General features: G+C 45.4%; 1 protein-coding gene across 1 annotated transcript; it reads left to right on the top strand.

Annotated features, from left to right (window-relative positions):
* LOC124011642 (alpha-1A adrenergic receptor-like) lies at positions 1 to 27502 on the top strand. The gene is made up of 3 exons (XM_046325097.1): positions 1 to 1496; positions 24067 to 24208; positions 25220 to 27502. The coding sequence occupies exons 1-3, from the start codon at positions 515 to 517 to the stop codon at positions 25632 to 25634; spliced, it is 1539 nt and encodes a 512-aa protein (XP_046181053.1). The 5' UTR covers positions 1 to 514; the 3' UTR covers positions 25635 to 27502.

Genomic DNA, 27502 nt, shown 5'->3' with positions numbered 1-27502 from the left:
ACCAACACAGAAATCCATGCGTTTTCTGTGCTGCCACAGACATTTTCCTAGTGCAGTTATTATTGGGCTACTGCGTAGGCCTAATATGCGTCATATACAGTACGTCTCTTCTGTTCGGCGGTATATCTATCTACCAATACAGTCAAGCTGCATTAAGGAGAGAGCTGCTGAAGCACATACAGTGCAGCGCGCTGAGCAGTGAGGTTTGACAGGAGGCACAGGGGGAACTGCTCGATACTTTTCATGCAGACAGTTCCCAGAGAAGACAGAGCAAGACAACTGCACTCCAATTGGACTGATGTGACAAGACCTTTGAGATATAATTAACTGAGTGGGACGTTAAGAAAATGCACCATTTGGGACATTTTGTTTTAATCCTTGATAACCTCTCCTTTAGTCATGTAGCCTAACAACACTTGGTCGAGCAGATTTATTTCGGGATGGTGTTGCTTGTTTTATTGTGCTACAGCTCCATGTGATTAGAAACCTGCTATGGAGGACCTCTTTAGTCAAAATGAATCTGAGCACTGACGATGCCAATTTATGGGGAAATGGTTCCTTATTGGAATTTCAGGGCGGGAAAGTGGGGATACCGTGGTTGTCAGAGTCGCCTGTCAACTCCACAAATGCCACTGGCAACGGGACGGAGATCGATGAAGTGGATCTTACCCGTGCCATCCTGCTTGGCTTGGTTCTGGGAGCTTTCATCGTGTTTGCCATCGTGGGCAACATCCTTGTCATCCTGGCGGTGGTGACCAACAAGCACCTGCGAACTCCGACCAACTACTTCATTATCAACCTGGCCATCGCCGACCTGCTGCTGGGCACCACCGTGCTGCCGGTGTCTGCCACCCTGGAGATCCTCAACTACTGGGTGTTCGGCAGGGTCTTCTGTGACATCTGGGCGGCGGTGGATGTTTTGTGCTGCACCGCGTCCATTATGAGCCTGTGCGTCATTTCAATCGACCGTTACATCGGGGTGAGCCACCCACTGCAGTACCTGAGCATCGTGACTGAGAAGCGGGCACTTCTGGCCATGCTCGGGGTGTGGGTGCTCTCGGTGGTCATCTCCATTGGACCCCTCCTTGGGTGGAAGCAGCCGCCATCGCCGGACGACACAGTGTGCCTCATCACAGAGGAACCGTTTTACGCACTCTTTTCCTCCCTCGGGTCCTTCTATATACCGTTGGTTGTTATCTTGTCCATGTATTTTAGGGTTTATGTGGTCGCCAAGCGAACCACCAAGAACCTGGAGGCTGGGGTGATGAGAGAGAGAATGAATACGAGTGAGCTGACACTCAGGATCCACAGGGGATCCCAGATGCATGATGACACAGGCGGAGGCACCAGCAAGGGCCGTGCAACCCAGGCGAGGAGCTCCCTGGCAGTGAAACTTCTGAAATTCTCCCGGGAGAAGAAAGCAGCTAAAACTTTGGGGGTCGTGGTTGGAATGTTTACGCTTTGCTGGCTGCCGTTCTTCCTAGCCTTACCAATCGGTAGGTATATTTTACCATATATATTGACCCTTTTCCAAATTAATATCCAAACACGCCTTTTATATAAACTATCTTGATCAATATGAATATTTGACACAGCAGTCCAGCAGTTAAATGAAACAATGATACTAATCATAATAATATGATACTGTAGCCTACAATTAAAATAACCCTCAATATTTGATAATACACATACAAAAATATTATGGTACATTTAAATATGTTTTGCTGCCATGTTACATTTGGCAAACAAACTGCTGAAAAGTGGCTGAGAAGATGTTTCTTTTTTTATCTGGAAGTAAATCTATGTGGCCTTCGGGTCCCATTCAGAGAGAACTGTTCCATAAATCCCATCTCCAGAACGTTGGCATTGACCATGGCCTATATGATAATAACCATCCATTAATTTACTGACATGATTTATCAGCATGATGCCTGCGTCCCAAATGACACCCTATTCCCTAATAATGGACTGCTTTTGACTAAATCCCTATGGACCCTGGTTAAAAGTATTACACTAATGGGATAGGGTGCTTTTTGGGACGCAAAAAATATGTATGGCATATCGGACTTTATTATTCTGCAGTGGGGGTCTACTACCTTGCCAAACAACAAACAGTTGTCTATAGCAGAGACTAATGCCCATGGTGTCACCATGTCAGGGTGGGCTTAACTTAACCAGCTGTAAGACATAATGCTTAGAGGTATGGACCATAATTCCTTAATCATATTAATAGGTCCCAGGAGGTTTTCCTGAGCCAGAGTCATATGGTCAAGAAAATGCCACATACACTGACCTGAGCTTCCTGGGCCTCTCTCTTATCTGAAATGGGGATCCTCAGCCCCAGGGCCAGTAGGGCTAGTGAAGTCTAGAGGGGCCAGTGGGAGGGCGGTAGGGGTTAGTGGAGTCTAGAGGGGCCAGTGGGGGGCGGTAGGGGTTAGTGGAGTCTAGAGGGGCCAGTGGGGGCGGTAGGGGTTAGTGGAGTCTAGAGCGTACAGTGGGGGGCGGTAGGGGTTAGTGGAGTCAAGAGCGGACAGTCGGGGGCGGTAGGGGTTAGTGGAGTCTAGAGCGGACAGTGGGGGCGGTAGGGGTTAGTGGAGTCTAGAGGGGCCAGTGGGGGGCGGTAGGGGTTAGTGGAGTCTAGAGGGGCCAGTGGGGGGGCGGTAGGGGTTAGTGGAGTCTAGAGCGGACAGTGGGGGGCGGTAGGGGTTAGTGGAGTCTAGAGGGGCCAGTGGGGGCGGTAGGGGTTAGTGGAGTCTAGAGCGGACAGTGGGGGCGGTAGGGGTTAGTGGAGTCTAGAGGGGCCAGTGGGGGGCGGTAGGGGTTAGTGGAGTCTAGAGCGGACAGTGGGGGGGGGGGCGGTAGGGGTTAGTGGAGTCTAGAGGGGCCAGTGGGGGTGGTAGGGGTTAGTGGAGTCTAGAGCGGACAGTGGGGGCGGTAGGGGTTAGTGGAGTCTAGAGGGGCCAGTGGGGAGGCGGTAGGGGCTAGTGGGGTCTAGAGCGGACAGTGGGGGGGGCAGTAGGGGTTAGTGGAGTCTAGAGGGACAGTGGGGGAGCGGTAGGGGTTAGTGGAGTCTAGAGGGGCCAGTGGGGGGCGGTAGGGGTTAGTGGAGTCTAGAGCGGACAGTGGGGGGCGGTAGGGGCTAGTGAAGTCTAGAGCGGACAGTGGGGGGGCGGTAGGGGCTAGTGGAGTCTAGAGGGGCCAGTGGACAGTGGGGGGGCCAGGCGGTAGGGGCTAGGTGCTAGGGAGTCTAGAGGGGCCAGTGGGGGGAGGTAGGGGTTAGTAGAGTCTAGAGCAGACAGTGGGGGCGTAGGGGTTAGTGGAGTCCAGAGGGGCCAGTGGGGGCGGTAGGGGTTAGTGGAGTCTAGAGGGGCCAGTGGGGGGCGGTAGGGGTTAGTGGAGTCTAGAGGGGCCAGTGGGGGGCGGTAGGGGTTAGTGGAGTCTAGAGGGGCCAGTGGGGGCGGTAGGGGTTAGTGGAGTCTAGAGGGGCCAGTGGGGGGCGGTAGGGGTTAGTCGAGTCTAGAGGGGCCAGTGGGCGAGGGAAGGGGGGCGGTAGGTGCTAGTGGACTCTAGAGGGGCCAGTGGGGGCGGTAGGGGTTAGTGGAGTCTAGAGGGGCCAGTGGGGGCGTAGGGGTTAGTGGAGTCTAGAGGGGCCAGTGGGGGGCGGTAGGGGTTAGTGGAGTCTAGAGCGGACAGTGGGGGGGCGGTAGGGGTTAGTGGAGTCTAGAGGGGCCAGTGGGGGGCGGTAGGGGTTAGTGGAGTCTAGAGGGGCCAGTGGGGGGCGGTAGGGGTTAGTGGAGTCTAGAGGGGCCAGTGGGGGCGAGTAGGGGGTCGAGGAGGGGCCAGTGGGGTCTAGAGGGGCCAGTGGGGGGCGGTAGGGGTTAGTGGAGTCTAGAGGGGCCAGTGGGGGGCGGGGTTAGGGAGTTAGAGGGGCCAGTGGGGTCTAGAGCGGACAGTGGGGGGGGGTAGGGGTTAGTGGAGTCTAGAGGGGCCAGTGGGGGCGGTAGGGACTAGTGGAGTCTAGAGGGGCCAGTGGGGGAGGGGACAGTGGGGTCTAGGGGGCGGTAGGGGTTAGTGGAGTCTAGAGGGGACAGTGGGGGGCGGTAGGGGTTAGTGGAGTCTAGAGGGACAGTGGGGGGGTAGGGGTTAGTGGAGTCTAGAGGGGCCAGTGGGGGGCGGTAGGGACAGTGGAGTCTAGAGCGGACAGTGGGGGGCGGTAGGGGTTAGTGGAGTCTAGAGCGGACAGTGGGGGGCGGTAGGGGTTAGTGGAGTCTAGAGGGGCCAGTGGGGGGCGGTAGGGGTTAGTGGAGTCTAGAGGGGCCAGTGGGGGGCGGTAGGGGTTAGTGGAGTCTAGAGGGGCCAGTGGGGGGCGGTAGGGGTTAGTGGAGTCTAGAGGGGCCAGTGGGGGGCGGTAGGGGTTAGTGGAGTCTAGAGGGGCCAGTGGGGGGCGGGGCGGTAGGGTAGTGGAGTCTAGAGGGGACCAGTGGGGGGCGGTAGGGGTTAGTGGAGTCTAGAGGGGCCAGTGGGGGGGTAGGGGTTAGTGGAGTCTAGAGGGGCCAGTGGGGGGCGTAGGGGTTAGTGGAGTCTAGAGGGGCCAGTGGGGGGCGGTAGGGGTTAGTGGAGTCTAGAGCGGACAGTGGGGGGGCGGTAGGGGTTAGTGGAGTCTAGAGGGGCCAGTGGGGGGCGGTAGGGGTTAGTGGAGTCTAGAGGGGCCAGTGGGGGAGGGGGGGGGTAGGGGCTAGTGGGGTCTAGAGGGGCCAGTGGGGGGCGGTAGGGGTTAGTGGAGTATAGAGCGGACAGTGGGGGGGGGCGGTAGGTGTTAGTGGAGTCTAGAGGGGCCAGTGGGGGCGGTAGGGACTAGTGGAGTCTAGAGCGGACAGTGGGGGCGGTAGGGGTTAGTGGAGTCTAGAGCGGACAGTGGGGGGGGGTAGGGGTTAGTAGAGTCTAGAGGGGCCAGTGGGGGGCGGTAGGGGTTAGTGGAGTCTAGAGGGGCCAGTAGGGGGCGGCAGGGGTTAGTGGAGTCTAGAGGGGCCAGTGGGGGCGGTAGGGGTTAGTGGAGTCTAGAGGGGCCAGTGGGGGTGGTAGGTGTTAGTGGAGTCTAGAGGGGCCAGTGGGGGGCGGTAGGGGTTAGTGGAGTCTAGAGGGGCCAGTGGGGGGCAGTGGGGTCTAGAGGGGCCAGTGGGGGCGGTAGGGGTTAGTGGAGTCTAGAGGGGCCAGTGGGGGGGCGGTAGGGGTTAGTGGAGTCTAGAGGGGCCAGTGGGGGCGGTAGGGGTTAGTGGAGTCTAGAGGGGCCAGTTAGGGGTTAGTGGAGTCTAGAGGGGCCAGTGGGAGGGCGGTAGGGCTTAGTGGAGTCTAGAGGGGCCAGTGGGGGGCGGTAGGGGTTATTGTAGTCTAAAACGGACAGTGGGCGGCCGGTAGGGGCTAGTGGACTCTAGAGGGGCCAGTGGGGGAGGGGGGGGTAGAGGCTAGTGGAGTCTAGAGGGGCCAGTGGAGGGGCGGTAGAGGCTAGTGGAGTCTAGAGCGGCCAGTGGGGGGCGGTAGGGACTAGTGGAGTCTAGAGGGGCCAGTGGGGGCGTTAGGGACTAGTGGAGTCTAGAGGGGCCAGTGGGGGGCGGTAGGGTCTAGTGGAGTCTAGAGGGGCCAGTGGAGGTGCGGTAGAGGCTAGTGGAGTCTAGAGGGGCCAGTGGGGGGCAGTAGGGACTAGTGGAGTCTAGAGGGGCCAGTGGGGGGCGGTAGGGACTAGTGGAGTCTAGAGGGGCCAGTGGGGGCGGTAGGGACTAGTGGAGTCTAGAGGGGTCAGTGGGGGGCAGTAGGGACTAGTGGAGTCTAGAGGGGCCAGTGGGGGCGGTAGGGGTTAGTGAAGTCTAGATGGGCCAGTGGGGGGCCGCTAGGGGCTAGTGGACTCTAGAGGGGCCAGTGAGGGGGGGGGGAAGCTAGTGAAGTCTAGAGGGGCCAGTGGGGGGCGGTAGGGGTTAGAGGACAGAGCAGTGCAGATAGACGAGGAAAATTTTCATCATTATTTACTGCTGCTGTTTTCAGGGAGACCTCTGCTCTGTCCTTCCCCTTCTCTGTGCCTCTCTAAGAGGTCTGTTCCAGTATGGTAATATACTGTGTCAGCTATCTATTAAAACCCTAATAAACCAGATGCAGTCAATCACTAAAACTCCTGATATATGCATTGGCAGTCGTGTATAGTAACTAAATCAAAATATTTTAAGACGTTTTTTGGGGTGTCTGTACTTTACTTTATTATTTATATTTTTACCAACTTTTACTTTTACTACACTACGTTACTAAAGAAAATAAATGTATGTACTTTTTACTCCCATAAATTTCCCCAAGAGTATTCGTTACATTTCGAAAGCTCAGGCAGGACAGCAATATGGCCCAAATCACACATCTATCAATATAACGTGTTGTCATCACTACTGCCTCAGTTCTGGCGCACTCACTAAACACATATACTGTGTTTCTAAGTGATGTCTGAGTGGTGAAGTGTGCCCCTGGATGTCTTGACTGTAAAAACAAAAAACTTTAAGTTTTTACAGCCAAAATGTTTGCTTAATATAAGGATTTTTACTCCAGTAACATTATGACAATTGAGTACTTTTTCCACCACTGTACTTAAGTAAATGTAAACCCAGATACTTATAGACCTTTATTCAATTAGTATTTTACTGGGGGACTTTCACTTTTATTTGGGTCATTTTCTATTCTATTGGGAAATTTTCTAATCTTTACTTTTACTCAAGTATGACAATTGAGTACTTTTTCCACCACTGTGGATTGGCTTGGGACAGTTGTGAATGCATGCGCTGAACCAGAGCATGCAGATCTCCAGTCATTAGAAATAATGTAGAGCACTTGAATTGTGAACGAGTTTGTGCTTATCAGGAAGTACTTATCCGTAGTGCACTTATTAGGAGTCTGCAGTCCTAGCTTCGACTAGAGCTATTAGTTAATTAAAATCAAAAAATGATGTTTTAAGCGAGAAGTAGGAATTGGTCTGAAGCCTAAAATGAAAGGACATTCACATGAGCACCACAATGTGTACTTCACCCCTGCTTTACCAAGGTTTTCCTGCACACAGCTTTGACCTACTACAGTATCTCTGTTGGTCTATTGTACTTCCAACAATGTGTAGGCAGGTTGCTTAACGTTCCAACCTTCTCAAACAGCCTAGTTCATTCTCTTAGAGGAGGGGCTCCCACAACAATGTGTAGGCAGGTTGCTTAACGTTCCAACCTTCTCAAACAGCCTAGTTCATTCTCTTAGAGGAGGGGCTCCCACAACAACGTGATTTGTACTGTATACAAGGCAATGTATTGCATTTTCCCCAGCTTACACTAAGACACTAGCTCCTTCCACTACCTTTACAAGCTTTTATTTTATTATATGAAAGCAAGCTTTACTTCTATACTTATAGACTTAAAGACCAACAGGCTTCATTGAGCTATTGTCTTGTAGTAATGTGGCGCCTGCCTGTATTTCCTTAAACCTATATTTTAACAATACATACATTTAACAAGTTGGTGGATGCTTTAGTCCAGGTCTGGGAGGAGATCCCTCAGGAAACCATGCACCACCTCATCAGGAGCATGCCCAAGCATTTTAGGGAGGTCATACAGGCACGTGGAGGCCACACACACTACTGAGCCTCGTTTTGACTTGTTTTAAGGACATCACATCAAAGTTGGATCAGCCTGTAGTGTGGTTTTCCACTTTAATTTTGTGTGACTCCAAATCCAGACCTCAATGGGTTGATAAATTTGATTTCCATTGATCATTTTTGTGTGCTTTTGTTGTCAGCACATTCAACTATGTAAAGAAAAAAGTATTTAATAACAATATTTAATTCATTCAGATCTGGGATGTGTTATTGTAGTGTTCCCTTTATTTTTTTGAGCAGTGTATATTTCATAACACCTTTGTTGGTCAGTGTGTACCCAACTTAACAACAGGGGTTGATATAAAAATCCAAATAACTTTACAGATCTTCATTGTAAAGGGTTTAAACACTGTTTCCCATGCTTGTTCAATGAACCATAAACAATTAATGAACATGCACCTGTGGAATGGTCGTTAAGACACTAACAGCTTGCAGACGCTAGGCAAATAAGGCCACAGTTATGAAGACTTAGGACACTAAAGAGGCCTTTCTCCTGACTCTGAAAAACACCAAAAGAAAGATGTCCAGGATCCCTGCTCATCTGCGTGCCTTAGGCATGCTGCAAGGAGGCATGAGGACTGCAGCAATGTCCGTACTGTGAGACGCCTAAGACAGCACTACAGGGAGACAGGATGGACAGCTGACCACGTGTAACACCTGCAGAGGATCAGTACATCTGAACATCACACCTGCGGGACAGGTGCTGGAGTCACACCAGGAATGCACAATCCCTCCATCAGTGCTCAGACTGTCCGCAATAGGCTGACAGAGGCTGGACTGAGTGCTTGTAGGCTTGTTGTAAGGCAGGTCCTCATACAAATATTTACACATGTTAATTTTGCTGAAAATAAACGCAGTTGACAGTGAGAAGACGTAGATTTTTTTTGCTGAGTTTAGATATAGTGGTCTATAGAGCATGTCTTCAAACCTGATTTATATAACCGTTCGTTTACCTGTGTAATATCGACATCAGCTCAGAACCATTTGTGAAACATGGTCCTGTTTTATCAATTGCTGTGCTGATCAATGGACAGTTCATTACCTCTTTTAAATGACTATGTAGCAATACTTAGCTGTGCGTCAATCTCAGTAACACTATTTTAAAACCCCCCATCAAAATCCGTCAGTTTAAGCTAGAGATATCTGCATGGGCCGACTCTGAATCCACTCCATCCACCTATGTCGGCCTTCCACGTCTGTGGTAGAAGATGGTCGCTCTACAGCGATGTGTGTCAGACCATGAAAAATTGGTCTTTTCATGAAAATGCCTGTAGCGTCAGAACGGTTTGGCCTAATATGACCACTGGAAAGATAAGACTCTCACAAACACTGTGTTGTTCTCCATTTTGCTCTACGACCACCACAAAAGTCACAGGATAATGGACTTTACAGTGTCCTGCTATTGAAATAATATGTATAAAATAAAATATATATTATTTGAACAGCAGGACACTGTAAAGTTCATTATCCCTCTGAAGACTATGAATTAGGCTGTTTGAGAAGGTTGGAACGTTAAGCAACCTGCCTACACATTGTTGGAAGTACAATAGACCAACATAGCTACTGTAGTAGGTCAAAGCTGTGTGCAGGAAAACCTTGGTAGAGCAGGGGTGAAGTACACATTGTGGGGCTCATGCGAATTTCCTTTCTTTTTCAGCTTCATACCAATGCCTACTTCTCACTTAAAACCTTGTTTAATGTTTTGGGTTTCCATGGTTTTACATGCAAAATTATTATACAACGTTATAGTATAATATAACACAGAAATAAAAGTTAAGTAAAAGTAAACAATAATCACAAATGGCAAAAGAAATAATGTAGTTGTTAGTTTTGATTTAATATTAACAACTGATTTTCCGGAGGGAAGCAAAAACCAGAAACCCATTTAAGCCAGTATGGAGTAAACTGGAAAACTTTTCTCTGATCTCTCTTCTACATTCATGTGGATGCGACCATGTTTACAAATAATCCTGAACGAATTGTGAATAACGATGAGTGAGAAAGTTATAGACGCACAAATATCATACCTGCAAGACATGCTAACCTCACCTGATCTTGTAATGGTGAGGGGTTATCGTCTATTGGGGGTATGATATTTGTGTGTCTGTAACTTTCTCACTCTTAATCATTTAGCTGCAAATGCTCTTCGTAATGCTGTACACAGCTGTCCAAGTCCAGGAAAAGAACCCCCATTTTTAAATGTCAGTATAAATATGAAAACACACATAAGTGCTACTGATGTGTGATGTGTGTGATGTAGGCTAGTCTACTGTGTACATGTGTAAGTGCTGGAGTTGTTTGTCAGATCCACTTTGGCCAGTTTGACACATTTCTTAGCTTCTCAAATGACAGAAATATTCCCATAGAGATGGCCAGGTGATAAATGAATCAGCAGGTTTGCACATTTCTACGGGATAGGTGCATGCCAGGTCGCAATTGTAAATGAGAACTTGTTCTCAACTTGCCTACCTGGTTAAATAAAGGTGAAATAAAAAAAATGTTTAAAAAATGCCCACAATCCGCCACCCTGCCATTAAGCAGTGTGTCCATGGGATGTACCGTAGGGATGGTGTGCATCTGACGGTTGAGGGCAACAACAACTTACTTGAGAGTTTGAGAGCTGGTCTCGCCACCGTTCTCTCCTCTGTAGTAGCAAGACACAGACACTAGTACAAGTACAGGTCCCACTTCGTCACCTTGCCACTCAACGATGCCCAACCAACCCAAAGGCTCCTTTAAGAGACACCTAATAAATTAAAATAAGCACACACCATGTGTGTGTGCACCAGTGTGTGTGCACCAGTGTGTGTGCACCAGTGTGTGTGCACCAGTGTGTGTGCACCAGTGTGTGTGCACCAGTGTGTGTGCACCAGTGTGTGTGCACCAGTGTGTGTGCACCAGTGTGTGTGCACCAGTGTGTGTGCACCAGTGTGTGTGCACCATGTGTGTGCACCAGTGTGTGTGCACCAGTGTGTGTGCACCAGTGTGTGTGCACCAGTGTGTGTGCACCAGTGTGTGTGCCCCAGTGTGTGTCAGGAAGAGCGTGGGCGTCAAAAACTATACACTACATTTTTTTGGTCAAAATATCCCAGGACTTTCAAATCCCAGGGCGGTGACGCTAACCGTTACAAACACTGTTAGAGGTGTAAGTCAACTTGACACTGCATTTCAATGGACAGTCTGGTGATGGCAGCCACCTTCAATCCAAAATTGCTTTAGTTGTTCATTCACTCAGTACTGATTGAACATTATTTTTCTTGCATGTTTTGACAGTGTACAGGTGGCGCAAGCAAGCAGTGACGGGGTTCCTTTATTTGGCCTGGGTTACTGGGTGAGAAGTGATTGCATTTCTTTTTTGAACTGGGCTGCCTGCTGGGTGTGAAGCAGGTGCCTCGCTCTGGCCGACGACGGTGAAGTCGCCTCATAAGAAAGTGGTGTAGTCAAGTAAGATTCTGTTTTCAAATGCAGAAGTGATTGCTTTTTATAAAAAACGCTTTATCTGCCAACCTAATGAAAACTAAATAGAAAACGTAAACATTTATTTTAAGGAATAGAGATGTTTTTTTGGATGACGCACCATGCTGCCTTTTTACTGTCTGGCAAAGATTACTGCTTGTTTTGAGAGGGATCCTCCACCCTCCCTTTCTTCACCCGATGGCGTGATGGGCCTTTGCTCCGTTCAACCCGGGCCAGAGTAATAGAACTCCCTCAAAAAATTGTCTGTCAACCCTAATGCTAACGACCCTGTCAACAATCCGTTATAGTGGTTCTCGGTAAACGGCCAGACAGATCATGACGAATCAAGTTGATTTGTGAATTTTCATCAACATTGGTTTCATACTGGCTTAGCTATGATAATAAGGAGATTTTAATTTAACATTGAGCGCCAACCGGTGCGACTATAATTACTGCAGCCTTGTGGAAATGTGCTTTTTGACAGGCCCTGGCCTTAAGCCTGTCGCATGCTTCCCAGTCGAAAAAGGTTGCGCATATATTATGAGTACACTTTGGGACATTTGGTTAGTTTTGGTGTTCGGCAGGGTTTTGTGCAAAAAATATTTGTCTCTGTTTGGTCGACATTACTTTTCCTAGTAGGAGTGAGAATGATGGATGTTTATTGTCAGTCAACTAGTTTTCATGTAAATTTTTTCACTTGAGAAATTCTGCATCAAACATCCTCTGTAAACATTTCTAACAGATTTCTTGGATTATTTTTGGATTAATTCTGACTATTTTGAAGAAGTGTAAACTGACTATGTTGTTGCTACTGCATCTCAAAAGAGGGACAAACAGTATTATTGCAACTTTGTTCCTGTTTTTCAAGCTAAAGTCTTTTAAGGGACTCGAGACACAGACATTCACTTTGCCTTGGAGCAAAGAACCTAATATGAAGTCTCCTTAAGAACCCCCCACTGCTGTACACACACACACACACACACACACACACACACACACACACACACACACACACACACACACACACACACACACACACACACACACACACACACACACACACACACACACACACACACACACACACACACACACACACACACACGCACACGCACACATTATGCGTTTCTATCCGAGATGAGGTTGCTGGTCACTAAACAAGGTCGGACAGCAGCAGGAGATTACTCCTACCGCTCTAAGGAACATTTCATTAGATAACAGAAGCACAGAAATCTGGGCACATCCTGAGAACATTGTGAAGTTGTGTTCTGTTGATCCTGAGGGTTCTTTGGAGTGGGAAGAGGAGGGGGGCGGGGGTAAGAATGAGGACAGCTCTGGACTGTTTATTTAAGACCAATCAACAGATAGCCACGAGACTAATTTCCTGATTATTAGGGGCCAGTACAATACAGTGTATCATGTTACTTCACAGTACAGCCTTGTTTCACTTTAGGGGCTATTTTAAGCTGCGTTGCAAGAGTTGTGAATCCAAGCATTGATACAGTAGGAACAGTGGACCACGTACATCCATAGTGTTTACATAACCACACCATACAGTGGAATACGCTACCTCTTCTCGACTCCTCGTCAGTATATTATGACGATCCTGTAGTCGTATCCTCACCCATCTATTCTCCCTATCCTATAGTCTGGAAATGTTGCTCTTCTGAGCTTAACTGTCTGGCTCATTAGCTCAAAGTCTAAAGCCCCAGTAATAGTTGCCTGATAGGAGCAGAAACACACAAGCTCCATCACACACACATTGTGACGACCCTGAAGTCAAAACCGTTACAACATGCACTCCGAAGACGTGGATGTCGATTATGGCAGCCCCCCCACACCTCTCTGATTCAGAGGGGTTGGGTTAAATGCGGAAGACACATTTCAGTTAAATGCATTCAGTTGTACAACTGACTAGGTATCCCCCTTTCCTTTTGACACACGCACACACACAAACACACACACGTATGCATGCGTGCACACACACACACACACGCGCACACACACACACACACACATCCTCTCTCTCCCAGCCCAGCTCCACTCCCACTGCCTTCATCAGCCTACCTCCTCCCACCAAGGGGGATTTCCTGTGAGCCGCTCATTACACCCAACCACTGCAATCACTAGTCTGTGGTCGATGTAATGTAACTAGAGTGATGGCTGGCTGTGCTCCTAGCGGCTCCTCTCTCCTCAAACTCATGTTGATTTCAGACCACATGCCAGGTGGCCTGAGGGTCTTTTTTCCAGCGTGGATGTTTTGTGTAACTACGGCTCATAGGAGTCAGCCGCCTGACTTCAAAGCACAAAATAGACGGACGCATGCACACACAAACACACACACACACAAAGACTAATGAAGGTCACTGACGTGGGCAACCAGTAGCCCTGTGTTAATCACTTCCTGAAAGGATACACAGGTGTCAGTATTCATCTCTGTGTGTAAGACACACAGCTATATAACCTGTAGGATTCATGCTCTATCAGACCTGCTTACTGAACTGAACTTTCTCACAGAAAGAAGCTGAGAATGTGTTATTCCCCAAAGAGAGACCCATCCTTTAACAAGTACAGTAAACAAATGTGCCTAATTGTATCTCCATAGAATGAGAATGAGATGCAGAGGTTTATCTGTAATCTTGCCATCCCAGAGGGCACAAAATCCATCAGCTTCTATCAACGAATATTCCTTCGATATACAGGTAAATGCCCAAATAAAGGAAACACCAACATAAAGTGTCTAAATAGGGCATTGGGTCACCACGAGACAGAACAGTTTCAATGCACCTTGGCATTGAACATTTGTCTGGAACTCTATTGGAGGGATGCGACACCATTTTTCCACAATATATTCCATAATTTGGTGTTTTGTTGATGGAGGTGGGAAAGTGTTTCCTTTATTTTGGCACTTACCTGTACATCTCCCTCGTTAGCTGCAGGAAATGAAGGTGGGACATCTAAAAGCTGTCTCTCTGATCTCAGCCAGTCAGTGAAAAATCATTTATACTCAGGGGATAATTGTGTTATTTTCTCTGCATATAAGAACACCCAGCACTTGTTATTTAGCCAATGGTGAAGGCAGCATGTCCAAACGTGACAATTTGTATTTATAAAACAGTGTGTTTGTGTGAGGCAGTGTTGTATTTTTATGTGATTGAAACGGTGGAGCTGTGTGTGTGTGTGTGTGTGTGTGTGTGTGTCTCGATGTGTCTCAATGCGTGTATGTCTCCACCTGCGTGTGTCCATGTTGTGCTTACGCAGTGAGGCCGCTGGCCCCTGTGCTCTGGGGGTAATTGAAATGGTGTTTTGAAGGGAAGAATAATGAGAATGCTAAGTGTCAGCGGAGTGATGTCAATACAGAGGGGATGGCAGGTGAGCCTTGTGACCGAGCTGCCATGGACCACTGGACAGGGTCACTAAAGCAAGGGCGCAGGGACATCAACTGAATGCGCCGATAATATCCTCATTCCGTGTCTTTCATTCAAAGCAATAACACTTTCCCTCGGCTTACATCGTTCATCACATATGTGTGTAGGCTATGTCACCAAGAAACCCGGTTTTTATAACACCAGACACATCTTACTGTACATACCTAATGGACGTTCTATCATTCCGGTCTGAGTGTGTGATTTTCTCTCCGCTCAACGCTGATCTTAGACACCTCTTTGCATGTGTGTACATGTGTGTGTGGTCATAAAGCTATCGGACACACCATCAGTGAGAATAACAGGATGCATTGCTTCCTCAGGACGTTCCTGCAGATGCTCCTGTTGTTTCTTACGCTGTGTAATGTTTGATTTATTTGACGTTTATTTCAACAGGAAGTCCCATTGAGACCAATGTCTCTTTTGGAAGGGAGCATCTTACGACAACAAATTACACAGAGGGAACAATGAAACGTTTTGTGCCATGTGTAAAGTAATGTGTTAAGTTCTGTGTAAAATAATGTAATAATGTGGAGTGAAGGTTGTTTGTCTGCAGGAAGGAGGTGCAAACACTGTTTTCAGTGGACGGGATCAGATCATTGGAGAAACAATAGTTCTCCTTAAGTTCTTCCCCCATCCCATTGTCTTTCATGTACCACCGGACACTGGCTACGCGCCGTACCAAACAGTTGACAGTTTATACTGACAGTTATGAATAGGAATTCAATATAAACAATGGCAAAAGGATACTGTAGAACAAAGTGTCATACACACAAAGTGCAGCTAAAACACACAAAACAATCTACAATAATACACGTAGCTTTCAAAGCTAAATATCACAAAGGACCTCCTGAGCAAACATGCAGGAAAAAGCTCTCCCGGTTTCTCTCCTGTTGTGTTCTTATCTTTCTTCTGTCCGCTCTAATCCTCTGTGTGTGTCAAATCAAATCAACCGTTATTGGTCACGTACACAGATCTACAGGTGTTATAGACCAGGGCAGTCCAGAATATAATTGTCCTGTGTTTTATATATGCAGTATATTCGGAAAGTATTCAGACCCTTTGACTTTTTCACATTTTGTTATGTTGCAGCCTTATTCTAAAACTGATTAAATCGTTTTTTCCCCCTCATTAACCTACACACAAGACCCCATAATGACAAAGAGTAAAAGGTTGTTTTTCCAAATGTATGGAAAACAAAGCAAAAATACCTTATTTATATAAGTATTCAGACCCTTTGCTATGAGACTCAAAATTGAGCTCAGGTGCATCCTGTTTCCATTGATCATCCTTGAGATGTTTCTACATCTTGATTATGGTCAATTAAATTGATTGGACATGATTTGGAAAGGCACACACCTGTCTATATAAGGTCCCACACTTGACAGTACATGTCAGAGCAAAAACTAAGGAATTGTCCGTAGAGCTCCAAGACAGGATTGTGTCGATCTGAGGAAGGGTATACATTTTTGTTTTCAGCAGTGAAGGTTTCCAAGAACACAGTGGCCTCCATCAACAAATGGAAGAAGTTTGGAACCACCAATACTCTTCCTAGAGCTGGCTACCCAGGCAAACTGAGCAATCAGGGGAGAAGGGCCTTGGTCACGGAGGTGACCAAGAACCTGGTGGTCACTCTGACAGAGCTCCAGATTTTCTCTGTGGAGATGGGAGAACCTTCTAGAAGGACAACCATTTCCTCAGCTCTCTATCAATCAGGCCTTCATGGTAGAGTGTCCAGACAGAAGCCACTCCTCAGTAAAAGGTACATGACAGCCCGTTTGGAGTTTACCGAAAGGCACCTAAAGGACTCTCAGACCATGAGAAACAAGATTCTCTGGTCTGATGAAACCAAGATTGAACTCGTTGACCTGAATTCCGATCATCACATCTGGGGGAAACCTAGCACCACCCCTACGGTGAAGCATGGTGGTGGCAGCATTATGCTGTGGGGATGTTTTTCAGCAGCAGGGACTAGGAGAATGGTCAGGATCGAAGGAAAGATGAACAGAGCAAAGTACAGAGAGATCCTTAATGAAAACCTTCTCCAGAGTGCTCAGGACCGCAGACTGGGGTGAAACCTGTTTTTGCTTTGTCATTAGTGGGTATTGTGATGTCATTAGTGGGTATTGTGATGTCATTAGTGGGTATTGTGTGTAGATTGATGAAGATTTTTTTTATTTCATCCATTTTAGAATAAGGCTGTAACTTGTAAAAATGTGGATAAAGTCAAGGGGTCTGAATGGAATAATGCTGTGAAATTGTGAAAATTATGATAATACCCTTTTAGTGTAAGAGCTGTTTGAAAAGATGGCCTGAAATTTCTACCTGTTTTGGTGGGATGGAGTTTTGGCCTGACACCAGACGGTACATATAGTCAATAGACTAATAAGAAAGATCTTTCCAAACCTATCTGTTAATAATAGCTAGTTGAGAAGTGTCTCTTTCTAAGAGGCTATTGATTTGATATTGAGATAAAAACATCTCCATTGAAACATTAACAATCCAAAGTAGATATATTAGGGTGAGCAGTGTCAGAATCCAGAATCTAAATATGAATACATGGTGTGTATAGACAGTTTATAATTGGTTAAACAAAATGATATGTTAAGTAATAGATATATTAGGATGAGCTTAATCCTCTGATAATCCTCTTTGTACATGAGTGTGTGTGTTGGGTTGAGTTGACACAGTGGCTGTGTGTATTGGTCCAGGCACTGTGGTCTAGGCACTGACCCATGGTCGTGGCCCCCAGGGGACTCTCTCTGTGTGTGTAGAGCCCACTCCTGACAGAGAGGCAGACAGGAACACAGCTTTGTTGGCATGGGCTCATACCAGGCTAACGGCCCCTCTGTGGTTCCCTGGCCCCTTGGAGGAAGTGAAGCTTCCCACTACCCACTGGTTCTCCTCTCAGTCCCAGTACACTGCTCCTTTAATTTGGCACAAAACATTTAGCTCTGGCCAAGGACAGAGAGAGAGAGAGAGAGAGAGAGAGAGAGAGAGAGAGAGAGAGAGAGAGAGAGAGAGAGAGAGAGAGAGAGAGAGAGAGAGAGAGAGAGAGAGAGAGAGAGAGAGAGAGAGAGAGAGAGAGAGAGAGAGATCAGCCAATCTCTCTGTGTGTGGCAGGGATGGCAAGGATGCACTGTTTACTGTGAGGCTTGAGTCACAGATGGCACAACGCATTTGCAATTAGGATAATCTCTGTGTGTGTTTTGGTCTGTGAGATGGAGAGAGCGAGAGAGAGAGCGAGCGAGCGAGAGAGAGAGAGCGAGAGAGAGAGAGAGAGAGAGAGAGAGAGAGAGAGAGAGAGAGAGAGAGAGAGAGAGAGAGAGAGAGAGAGAGAGAGAGAGAGAGAGAGAGAGAGAGAGAGAGAGAGATCAGCCAATCTCTCTGTGTGTGGCAGGGATGGCAAGGATGCACTGTTTACTGTGAGGCTTGAGTCACAGATGGCACAACGCATTTGCAATTAGGATAATCTCTGTGTGTGTTTTGGTCCGTGAGATGGAGAAAGCGAAAGAGAGACAGAGGGAGAATGTTCTCTGTACGTGGCTTGACCTCCTGTACAGTACATGTATGAAACAGAGTTCACTGGCTGGTATTTTAGACGTCCACAGTAAATGAGATTACATAACCAGGAATTGATGCAGCGTAGGCCTGCCTGAGATGCAGAATAGGTTGGGTAGTAAGCCCCCAACTATTTACTTCTATCCCTCCCTCCCCCCATTTACCTTCCTCTTTCTTTCTTTCTTTCTCTGTCTGTCTGTCTCTCTCTCTGTCTCTCTCTGTCGCTCTCTTTCTGTCCATCTTCCTCCATCGCTGTCTTTCAATCTTTCTCTATCTCTCTCTATTATTTGTTTACATTGCCAAAGTAAGTGAAATAGAAAATAAATAAAAGTGAAATAAACAATAAAAAATGTACAGTAAACAAAAGTTCCACTCTCTCTCAAGTCTGGCACCACGTCGGGTCTAGGGTAAGAGTAGGAAAGGATTCCCTGGACAGGGCCCAGTCAGGGGTAAAGGATGAACTGGGTCGTACCACTAGAGTTGTGCATGTAAAATGAGTGTCTTTGACAATACACACCACACTTTCAAACAGTAGATGAGTGTCAGAGTGTGTCAGATTGTCTACAATGTTTGCTTATGTATAAATGCATTTGAAATTATATGTTGTGCTTTGTCGTAGGAAGTCTGGAGCAATTAATATTATGACTGTTTTCGTAGTTGTGTCATGCCCTATGGAGTGGTAGTGTTATGCGATACTATATTCTAAATGCATTACTTAGTTGTGGTTCAGACAATGTTACCACTACCAGATGACAGTGTTACCATTACCAGATGACAGTGTTACCATTACTAGATGACAGTGTTAGCATTACCAGATGACAGTGTCACCATTACTAGATGACAGTGTTACCATTACCAGATGACAGTGTTACCAATACCAGATGACAGTGTTAGCATTACCAGATGACAGTGTGACCATTACTAGATGACAGTGTTACCATTACCAGATGACAGTGTCACCATTACTAGATGACAGTGTTACCATTACCAGATGACAGTGTCACCATTACTAGATGACAGTGTTACCATTACCAGATGACAGTGTGACCATTACTAGATGACAGTGTTACCATTACCAGATGACAGTGTGACCATTACTAGATGACAGTGTTACCAATACCAGATGACAGTGTTAGCATTACTAGATGACAGTGTGACCATTACTAGATGACCGTGTTACCAATACCAGATGACAGTGTGACCATTACTAGATGACAGTGTTACCATTACCAGATGACAGTGTGACCATTACTAGATGACAGTGTTACCAATACCAGATGACAGTGTTAGCAGTACTATCAGATGACAGTGTTACTACTACTATATGACAGGATTATAATTACCAGTTGACAGTGTGAGTAGTACTACCACATGACCAGTGGTACCAGTACCAGATGACAGTGTTACCAGTACTACCAGATGACAGTTGCACCTCTACCACATGACAGTTGTTACCAGTATTACCACATGATAGCTATACCACTTCCAGATGACAGTGTTACCAGTACCAGACGACAGTGTTAACAGTACTATCAGACGACAGTGTTAACAGTACTATCAGATGACAGTGTTAACAGTACTATCAGATGACAGTGTTAACAGTACTATCAGATGACAGTGTTAACAGTACTATCAGATGACAGTGTTAACAGTACTATCAGATGACTATCAGACGACAGTGTTAACAGTACTATCAGACGACAGTGTTAACAGTACTATCAGATGACAGTGTTAACGGTACTATCAGACGACAGTGTTAACAGTACTATCAGACGACAGTGTTAACAGTACTATCAGATGACAGTGTTAACGGTACTATCAGACGACAGTGTTAACAGTACTATCAGACGACAGTGTTAACAGTACTATCAGACGACAGTGTTAACGACAGTGTTAACAGTACTATCAGACGACAGTGTTAACAGTACTATCAGACGACAGTGTTAACAGTACTATCAGACAACAGTGTTAACAGTACTATCAGATGACAGTGTTAACAGTACTATCAGACGACAGTGTTAACAGTACTATCAGACAACAGTGTTAACAGTACTATCAGACGACAGTGTTAACAGTACTATCAGACAACAGTGTTAACAGTACTATCAGACAACAGTGTTAACAGTACTATCAGACGACAGTGTTAACAGTACTATCAGACAACAGTGTTAACAGTACTATCAGACGACAGTGTTAACGGTACTATCAGACGACAGTGTTAACAGTACTATCAGACGACAGTGTTAACAGTACTATCAGACGACAGTGTTAACAGTACTATCAGACGACAGTGTTAACAGTACTATCAGACGACAGTGTTAACAGTACTATCAGACGACAGTGTTAACGGTACTATCAGACGACAGTGTTAACAGTACTATCAGACGACAGTGTTAACAGTACTATCAGACGACAGTGTTAACAGTACTATCAGACAACAGTGTTAACAGTACTATCAGACAACAGTGTTAACAGTACTATCAGACGACAGTGTTAACAGTACTATCAGACGACAGTGTTAACGGTACTATCAGACGACAGTGTTAACAGTACTATCAGACGACAGTGTTAACAGTACTATCAGACGACAGTGTTAACAGTAGGAAAAGGTCACAGTGTTAACAGTAGGAAAAGGTCACAGTGTTAACAGTACTACCAGATTACAGTTTTCTCACTACCAGTTGACTGTGTTAACCAGGTGAAAGGGTTACCAGTACCAGATGATAGTTTTTGCAGTACTACCAGATGACAGTGTTACCATTACTACCAGATGACAGGTGTTACCAGTGCTACCAGATGACAGGTGTTACCAGTGCTACCAGATGACAGGTGTTACCATTACCACCAGATTACAGGTGTCACCACTACCAGATGACAGTATTACCAGATGACAGTGTTATCATCACTACCAGATGACAGTGTTACCACTTTGAGATAACAGTTGTTACCGGTACTACCAGCTGACAGTGTTACCAGTACTACCAGATGACAGTGTTATCATCACTACCAGATGACAGTGTTACCACTTTGAGATAACAGCTGTTACCAGTACTACCAGATTACAGGTGTCACCATTACCAGATGACTGTATTACCAGTACTACCAGATGACAGGTGTTACCAGTACCAGCTGACAGTGTTACCAGTACTACCAGATGACAGTGTTACCACGTTGAGATAACAGTTGTTACCAGTACTACCAGATGACATTGTTACCAGTACTACCAAGTAACAGTGTTACCATTACTACCAGATGACAGAATCACCACTTCCAGATGACAGTTGTTACCACTACCAGATGACATTGTTACCAGTACTACCAAGTAACAGTGTTACCATTACTACCAGATGACAGAATCACCACTTCCAGATGACAGTTGTTACCACTACCAGATGACATTGTTACCAGTACTACCAAGTAACAGTGTTACCATTACTACCAGATGACAGAATCACCACTTCCAGATGACAGTTGTTACCACTACCAGATGACATTGTTACCAGTACTACTACTTCTCTTTATGTTGGTGTCCTGGAAAAGATTCATCTGGAGGAGAAAGAAACACACACATGTGTAGGCGAGGTGTAGGCGAGGTGTAGGCGAGGTGTAGGCTAGCGAAATAAAACACTTAAAAAGAAAAGGAGAGCCGCACACTAGGAGCTCAGATACAATCATGTAATAACCTAACATCCAGAGTTATGACAGACAAGCTGTTTTCATCAGGGTCCTGGAAGAGAACAATATGTGGTTCTCCAGATATTATGTCCTAATTTGTCCTATAACGTTCACACACGATTGCCTGGGATTATAGAGCATCCACAATTTTACCAGGAATGTGATTTTAATTTGGGCCGTTCATCTCCTCAGAGACCAAGTGCGGCTTACCCTACACCACAGACATCATTCAGACACACACACACACACACACACACACACACACACACACACACACACACACACACACACACACACACACACACACACACACACACACACACACACACACACACACACACACACACACACACACACACACACACACACACACACACACACACACACAATAATAGATATCAATCTATTATTTTGAATGCTAGACAATGAACACAATTATTGAATATATTGTTTCAATAAAAATAAAGAACACTGTTAAAATGCCTATTTCTTTAAGTAGTATAATGTGTCTCTCAGTTTGATTTCATTGGTGTTACCACCTTGACAAATCACTGATTACAAAGATATACAAGGACCTTGATTATTCCCTCCAGTAGCAAACAGTAGCAAACTTGAGGGAGGGGCCTATAAATCCTCTTCAGGAACGGACCCTTTTTTTCAATTTTCGCCTAAAATGACATACCCAAATCTAACTGCCTGTAACTCAGGCCCTGAAGCAAGAATATGCATATTATTGATACCATTTGAAAGGAAACACTTTGACGTTTGTGGGAATGTGAAAGGAATGTAGGAGAATGTAACACAATAGATCTGGTAAAAGAAAATACAAAGAAAAAAACCAACCTTTCTTTTGTATTTTTTTTTTACATCATCATCTTTGAAATGCAAGAGAAAGGCCATCATGTATTATTCCAGCCCAGCTGCAATTCAGATTTTGGCCACTATATGTCAGCGGTGAAAATGCAAAGTTTTAGACTGAGCCAATGAACCATTACATTTCTGTTCAAAATATTGTTTCCAACTGCCCTAATGTGCCTAATTGGTTGCTTTCAAATTTTCATGTTCAAAACTGTGCACTCTCCTCAAACAACAGCCTGGTATTCTTTCACTGTAATAGCTACTGTAAATTGGACAGTGCAGTTAGATTAACACAAATTTAAGCTTTCTGACAATATCAGATATGTCTATGTCTTACGAAATTGTCTTGTTACTTACAACCTCATGCTAATAACATTAGCCTACATTAGCTCAACGTCCCGCAGGGGACCCACCGATCCTGAAATACAAATATTACTGGTGACACAATGTTACCGTAATGGTAAAGTCATTAAGATACCATATTCATTTATTTAGAATGGGAAGATGTACCAGGGCTCCCAAGTGGCGCAGCGGTCTAAGGCACTGCATCTCAGTGCTAGAAGTATCACTACAGACACCCTTGTTTGAATCCAGGCTGTATCACAACCAGCTGTGATTGAGAGTGCCATAGGGCGGCGCACAATTGGCTCAGCATGGTCCTGGTTTGGCAGGTGTAGGCCTGCATTGTAAATAAGAATTTGTTCTTAACTGACTTGCCTAGTTAAATAAAGGTAAACACATTTTTATTTTATTTTTATTTTCTAATTCAAATGCAATGCACAAATGCTACTGTAATTGAAAAATGACCTTGAGATAGCAAGGCTAAGAAGTTTAAGATGCTATGTAGCCTTGAAGACATACCGATTCCTGCCCTCTTTTTGAAGAGGTGCATCTCATTTGGAACGTATCTGTCTTCCCTCAGAATGTTGGGGTCATCCCAGGCCCTGTTAGTGTTTGATATGTGTCAATTCCAAGTGGCTAGGTTGGTGTCCGCCAGCCAGGTCCACCAGTCTCATACCTGGGACTAATGTGGCGTCGTTGTCAGAAGAAGTAAACATTATATTTATCTAGTTTAGGATCTCTGGCCTCTCTGGGGGAGTGATGTATGGTTCCTTTACTGTGTCTTCTGGCAATGTTGCAAAAGGCCGCAATGAGCTGTTTTTGTCCCCCGTTATTTATCTTTCACTGAGGCAGTTTACATGTCCAGCTGATTTGGTCCATCATGAACAACATGGTTTCATTACAGCATGCTGCCATCTATTGGACAAAAATATAAGTACACTAGTGAGGTTATCAAGCAGCCTGGCGCGTGCAGCTTTATGTATTGACTTCAATGATATAAAGGCTGTTGTCATGAACAGGGAACACAGATCAATACAGATCAATATAAAGCTGTATAACTTGTATGTGTTCTTGTTCCCCCAGGGTCTTTCAACTCAGACTTTCGTCCTCCTGAGACGCTGTTCAAGGTGTTCTTCTGGCTGGGCTACTTCAACTCCTGTCTCAACCCCATCATCTACCCCTGCTACAGCCGAGAGTTCAAACTGGCCTTCATTCGCATCCTCCGGTTGGCCTATTACTTTAATACCTATCATATTACTGTACTCCTTAATTCATCTGCATCCTCTGGTTGGTCTATTACTTTAATACCTATCATATTACTGTACTCCTTAATTCATCTGCATCCTCTGGTTGGTCTATTACTTTAATACCTATCATATTACTGTACTCCTTAATTCATCTGCATCCTCTGGTTGGTCTATTACTTTAATACCTATCATATTACTGTTCTCCTTAATTCATCTGCATCCTCTGGTTGGTCTATTACTTTAATACCTATCATATTACTGTTCTCCTTAATTCATCTTCATCCTCTGGTTGCTCTATTACTTTAATACCTATCATATTACTGTACTCATTAATTCATCTGCATCCTCTGGTTGGTCTATTACTTTAATACCTATCATATTACTGTACTCCTTAATTCATCTGCATCCTCTGGTTGGTCTATTACTTTAATACCTATCATATTACTGTTCTCCTTAATTCATCTGCATCCTCTGGTTGGTCTATTACTTTAATACCTATCATATTACTGTTCTCCTTAATTCATCTGCATCCTCTGGTTGGTCTATTACTTTAATACCTATCATATTACTGTTCTCCTTAATTCATCTTCATCCTCTGGTTGCTCTATTACTTTAATACCTATCATATTACTGTACTCCTTAATTCATCTGCATCCTCTGGTTGGTCTATTACTTTAATACCTATCATATTACTGTACTCCTTAATTCATCTGCATCCTCTGGTTGGTCTATTACTTTAATACCTATCATATTACTGTACTCCTTAATTCATCTGCATCCTCTGGTTGGTCCATTACTTTAATACCTATCATATTACTTGTACTCCTTAATTCATCTGCATCCTCCGGTTGGCCTTTCGTATTTCTTAGGCCAATGATATAAAACTATGTTAGAGTATGTACATTGTGTCTGTAGCTGTGGAAACAAAAGACACATTTCAGTGGACAATGTTTTTAATTAAACATTTTCCCGCCCCTCCCCAACCTTAGATGCCAGTGTCACTATAGAAGTCGCCCAGGCTGGCGGGCTTCCAACTACCGCACCTCCCACTTCAACTCCTCTGGCCACTCACGGAAGAACTCTGCAGAGTCTGGCTACTCACGGAAGAACTCTGCCTGCCTCAACGGGAGCCAGCGCACCCTGCCCTCCTCAGCCAGCCCCAGCCCCAGCTACCTGCCGTCCTGCTCAGAGGGGGAGACCCTCTCCACCTGCTGGGCCTCTGCCGCCTCCAGGCCCTCCTCTATGCTGCCTGGGAGTCCTGCTGACTGCCAGCTGGGGACACTGAGGGGGGGTGTGGGGGATGGAGGGACTCAGAGGGGGATGTCTCACAGGAAGTCCAGCCAGGGGGTGTTCTCGTTCCCATGTGGGGAGCGTGAAGGGGACATACCTGAGGATAAGGTTTAACTGTCTGGGAGTCTTACAGCCATCAGTTGTTGTTAAATGATTCCTGATGGGGATTTAAATCATGTTCAGTACCTGATTGATGAGGGGGAGTGATGTATGGTTCCATTTACTATCAATGGTTCAAGTCAAGTCAAACTGTCAATGGTTTTGTATTGTTGGCATGGAAAAAGGTTGAAGGAGTAGAGATGGTGCTACAGTGGCCTCTGCTGTATGTTAGCAGGTATTACTGAGCATCAGGGTCTGTCCAGCATCTGTTCAATGGAACAGTGTCAGATGGAGATGACTCCAGATGAAGCTGTCTTGTATTTCTCAGAGAAATGATCAAGGGCAATAGTGTAGAAATGGGATAAACCACAAGAACTGTACATTATGGATCTGACCATAGCATACCAATGTATGCCTCTGTTTCAAGGCTGTAAATACAGGGAGATTCTCGTTTGGGCCAAAGACCGTCGTCCGTCCTCTCTCCTCCGTGACCCAGAAACCAATAAGTGGTTTAATGTTGGAGGAGTGTGTTAATTCGTTAGTGGGAGAACAGAAGAGTGTCTTCCCCTCCTCAATGGCCACCTTTCATCAAGGACACTCATGTGTATCCTAACGCGGAACACTTTTCAAATCTGCCACACCCCCTTTGAATCAGCTTTTAGGTCAGAGGAGAAAAAAATGAACACATTTAAAAATAATATGCTACTTATTGTTTTATCTATAAATGTATTGAACAACTAATTTCATTTGTTTTGAGCACTTTACACGTGTTTGGGGGATCCACCTGTGTAAATGCAATTCTCCTAGTGATGCGCAAGTGGAGAGGGACCGTCTCATTTCAAGCAACTGTATTTTCATCCACGTTCACTCTCCTCGCTGACTCTCCTTGATTAACTTTGACCTTTTTCAAAAGGAGGCGAGAGTGGACGGAGGAGAGAGGACGGAGGAGAGAGGACGCCGGAGGTGAGCAAATCTAAGTTATAAAAGGCCACAGTATTGGCCCTAGGACTGGGAGAGACTATGCTACCTTAGAGACTATAAAACCTGTAGAACTGCACCCTAATCTGTCATTCCATCTCTTTCAGCTGGTCTGATCTGTAAATGTTTCTGGTCTCCTGGGGCTGTGGTCATTCTCTTTCAGCTGGTCTGATCTGTAAATGTTTCTGGTCTCCTGGGGCTGTGGTCATTCTCTTTCAGCTGGTCTGATCTGTAAATGTTTCTGGTCTCCTGGGTCTGTGGTCATTATCTTTAAGTTGGTCTGATCTGTGAATGTTTCTGGTCTCCTGGGTCTGTGGTCATTATCTTTAATGTATCTGTTGTGTGGTCAGTCGGAGAATGGTGCTATATGTAAAGAGCAGATGATCACATTTCTGTTAATGTCACTCATTGTCTTTATGGTGTGTTTGCTTAAATAAAGTATAACCTGGTTTATCTCGTGTAGTAATCATATTGACAAACATCTAGTGGGTAAATAAAGTCTAACCTGGTTTATCTTGTGTAGTAATCATATTGACAAACATCTAGTGGGTAAATAAAGTCTAACCTGGTTTATCTCGTGTAGTAATCATATTGACAAACATCTAGTGGGTAAATAAAGTCTAACCTGGTTTATCTCGTGTAGTAATCATATTGACAAACATCTAGTGGGTAAATAAAGTCTAACCTGGTTTATCTCGTGTAGTAATCATATTGACAAACATCTAGTGGGTAAATAAAGTCTAACCTGGTTTATCTCGTGTAGTAATCATATTGACAAACATCTAGTGGGTAAATAAAGTCTAACCTGGTTTATCTCGTGTAGTAATCATATTGACAAACATCTAGTGGGTAAATAAAGTCTAACCTGGTTTATCTCGTGTAGTAATCATATTGACAAACATCTA

The sequence above is a fragment of the Oncorhynchus gorbuscha genome, linkage group LG23, assembly GCF_021184085.1.
Source record: "Oncorhynchus gorbuscha isolate QuinsamMale2020 ecotype Even-year linkage group LG23, OgorEven_v1.0, whole genome shotgun sequence".
NCBI lineage: Eukaryota > Metazoa > Chordata > Actinopteri > Salmoniformes > Salmonidae > Oncorhynchus > Oncorhynchus gorbuscha.
This window is presented reverse-complemented; position numbering and strand designations above follow the sequence as displayed.

Bases quoted from the DNA above. Each gene is read 5' to 3' on its own strand.
- LOC124011642 (XM_046325097.1), top strand. From the start codon at position 515: ATGAATCTGAGCACTGACGATGCCAATTTATGGGGAAATGGTTCCTTA. The intron at 1,497-24,066 runs GTAGGTATATTT...TTGTTCCCCCAG, and splicing joins CTTCCTAGCCTTACCAATCG to GGTCTTTCAACTCAGACTTT. The intron at 24,209-25,219 runs GTTGGCCTATTA...CCCCAACCTTAG, and splicing joins GCCTTCATTCGCATCCTCCG to ATGCCAGTGTCACTATAGAA.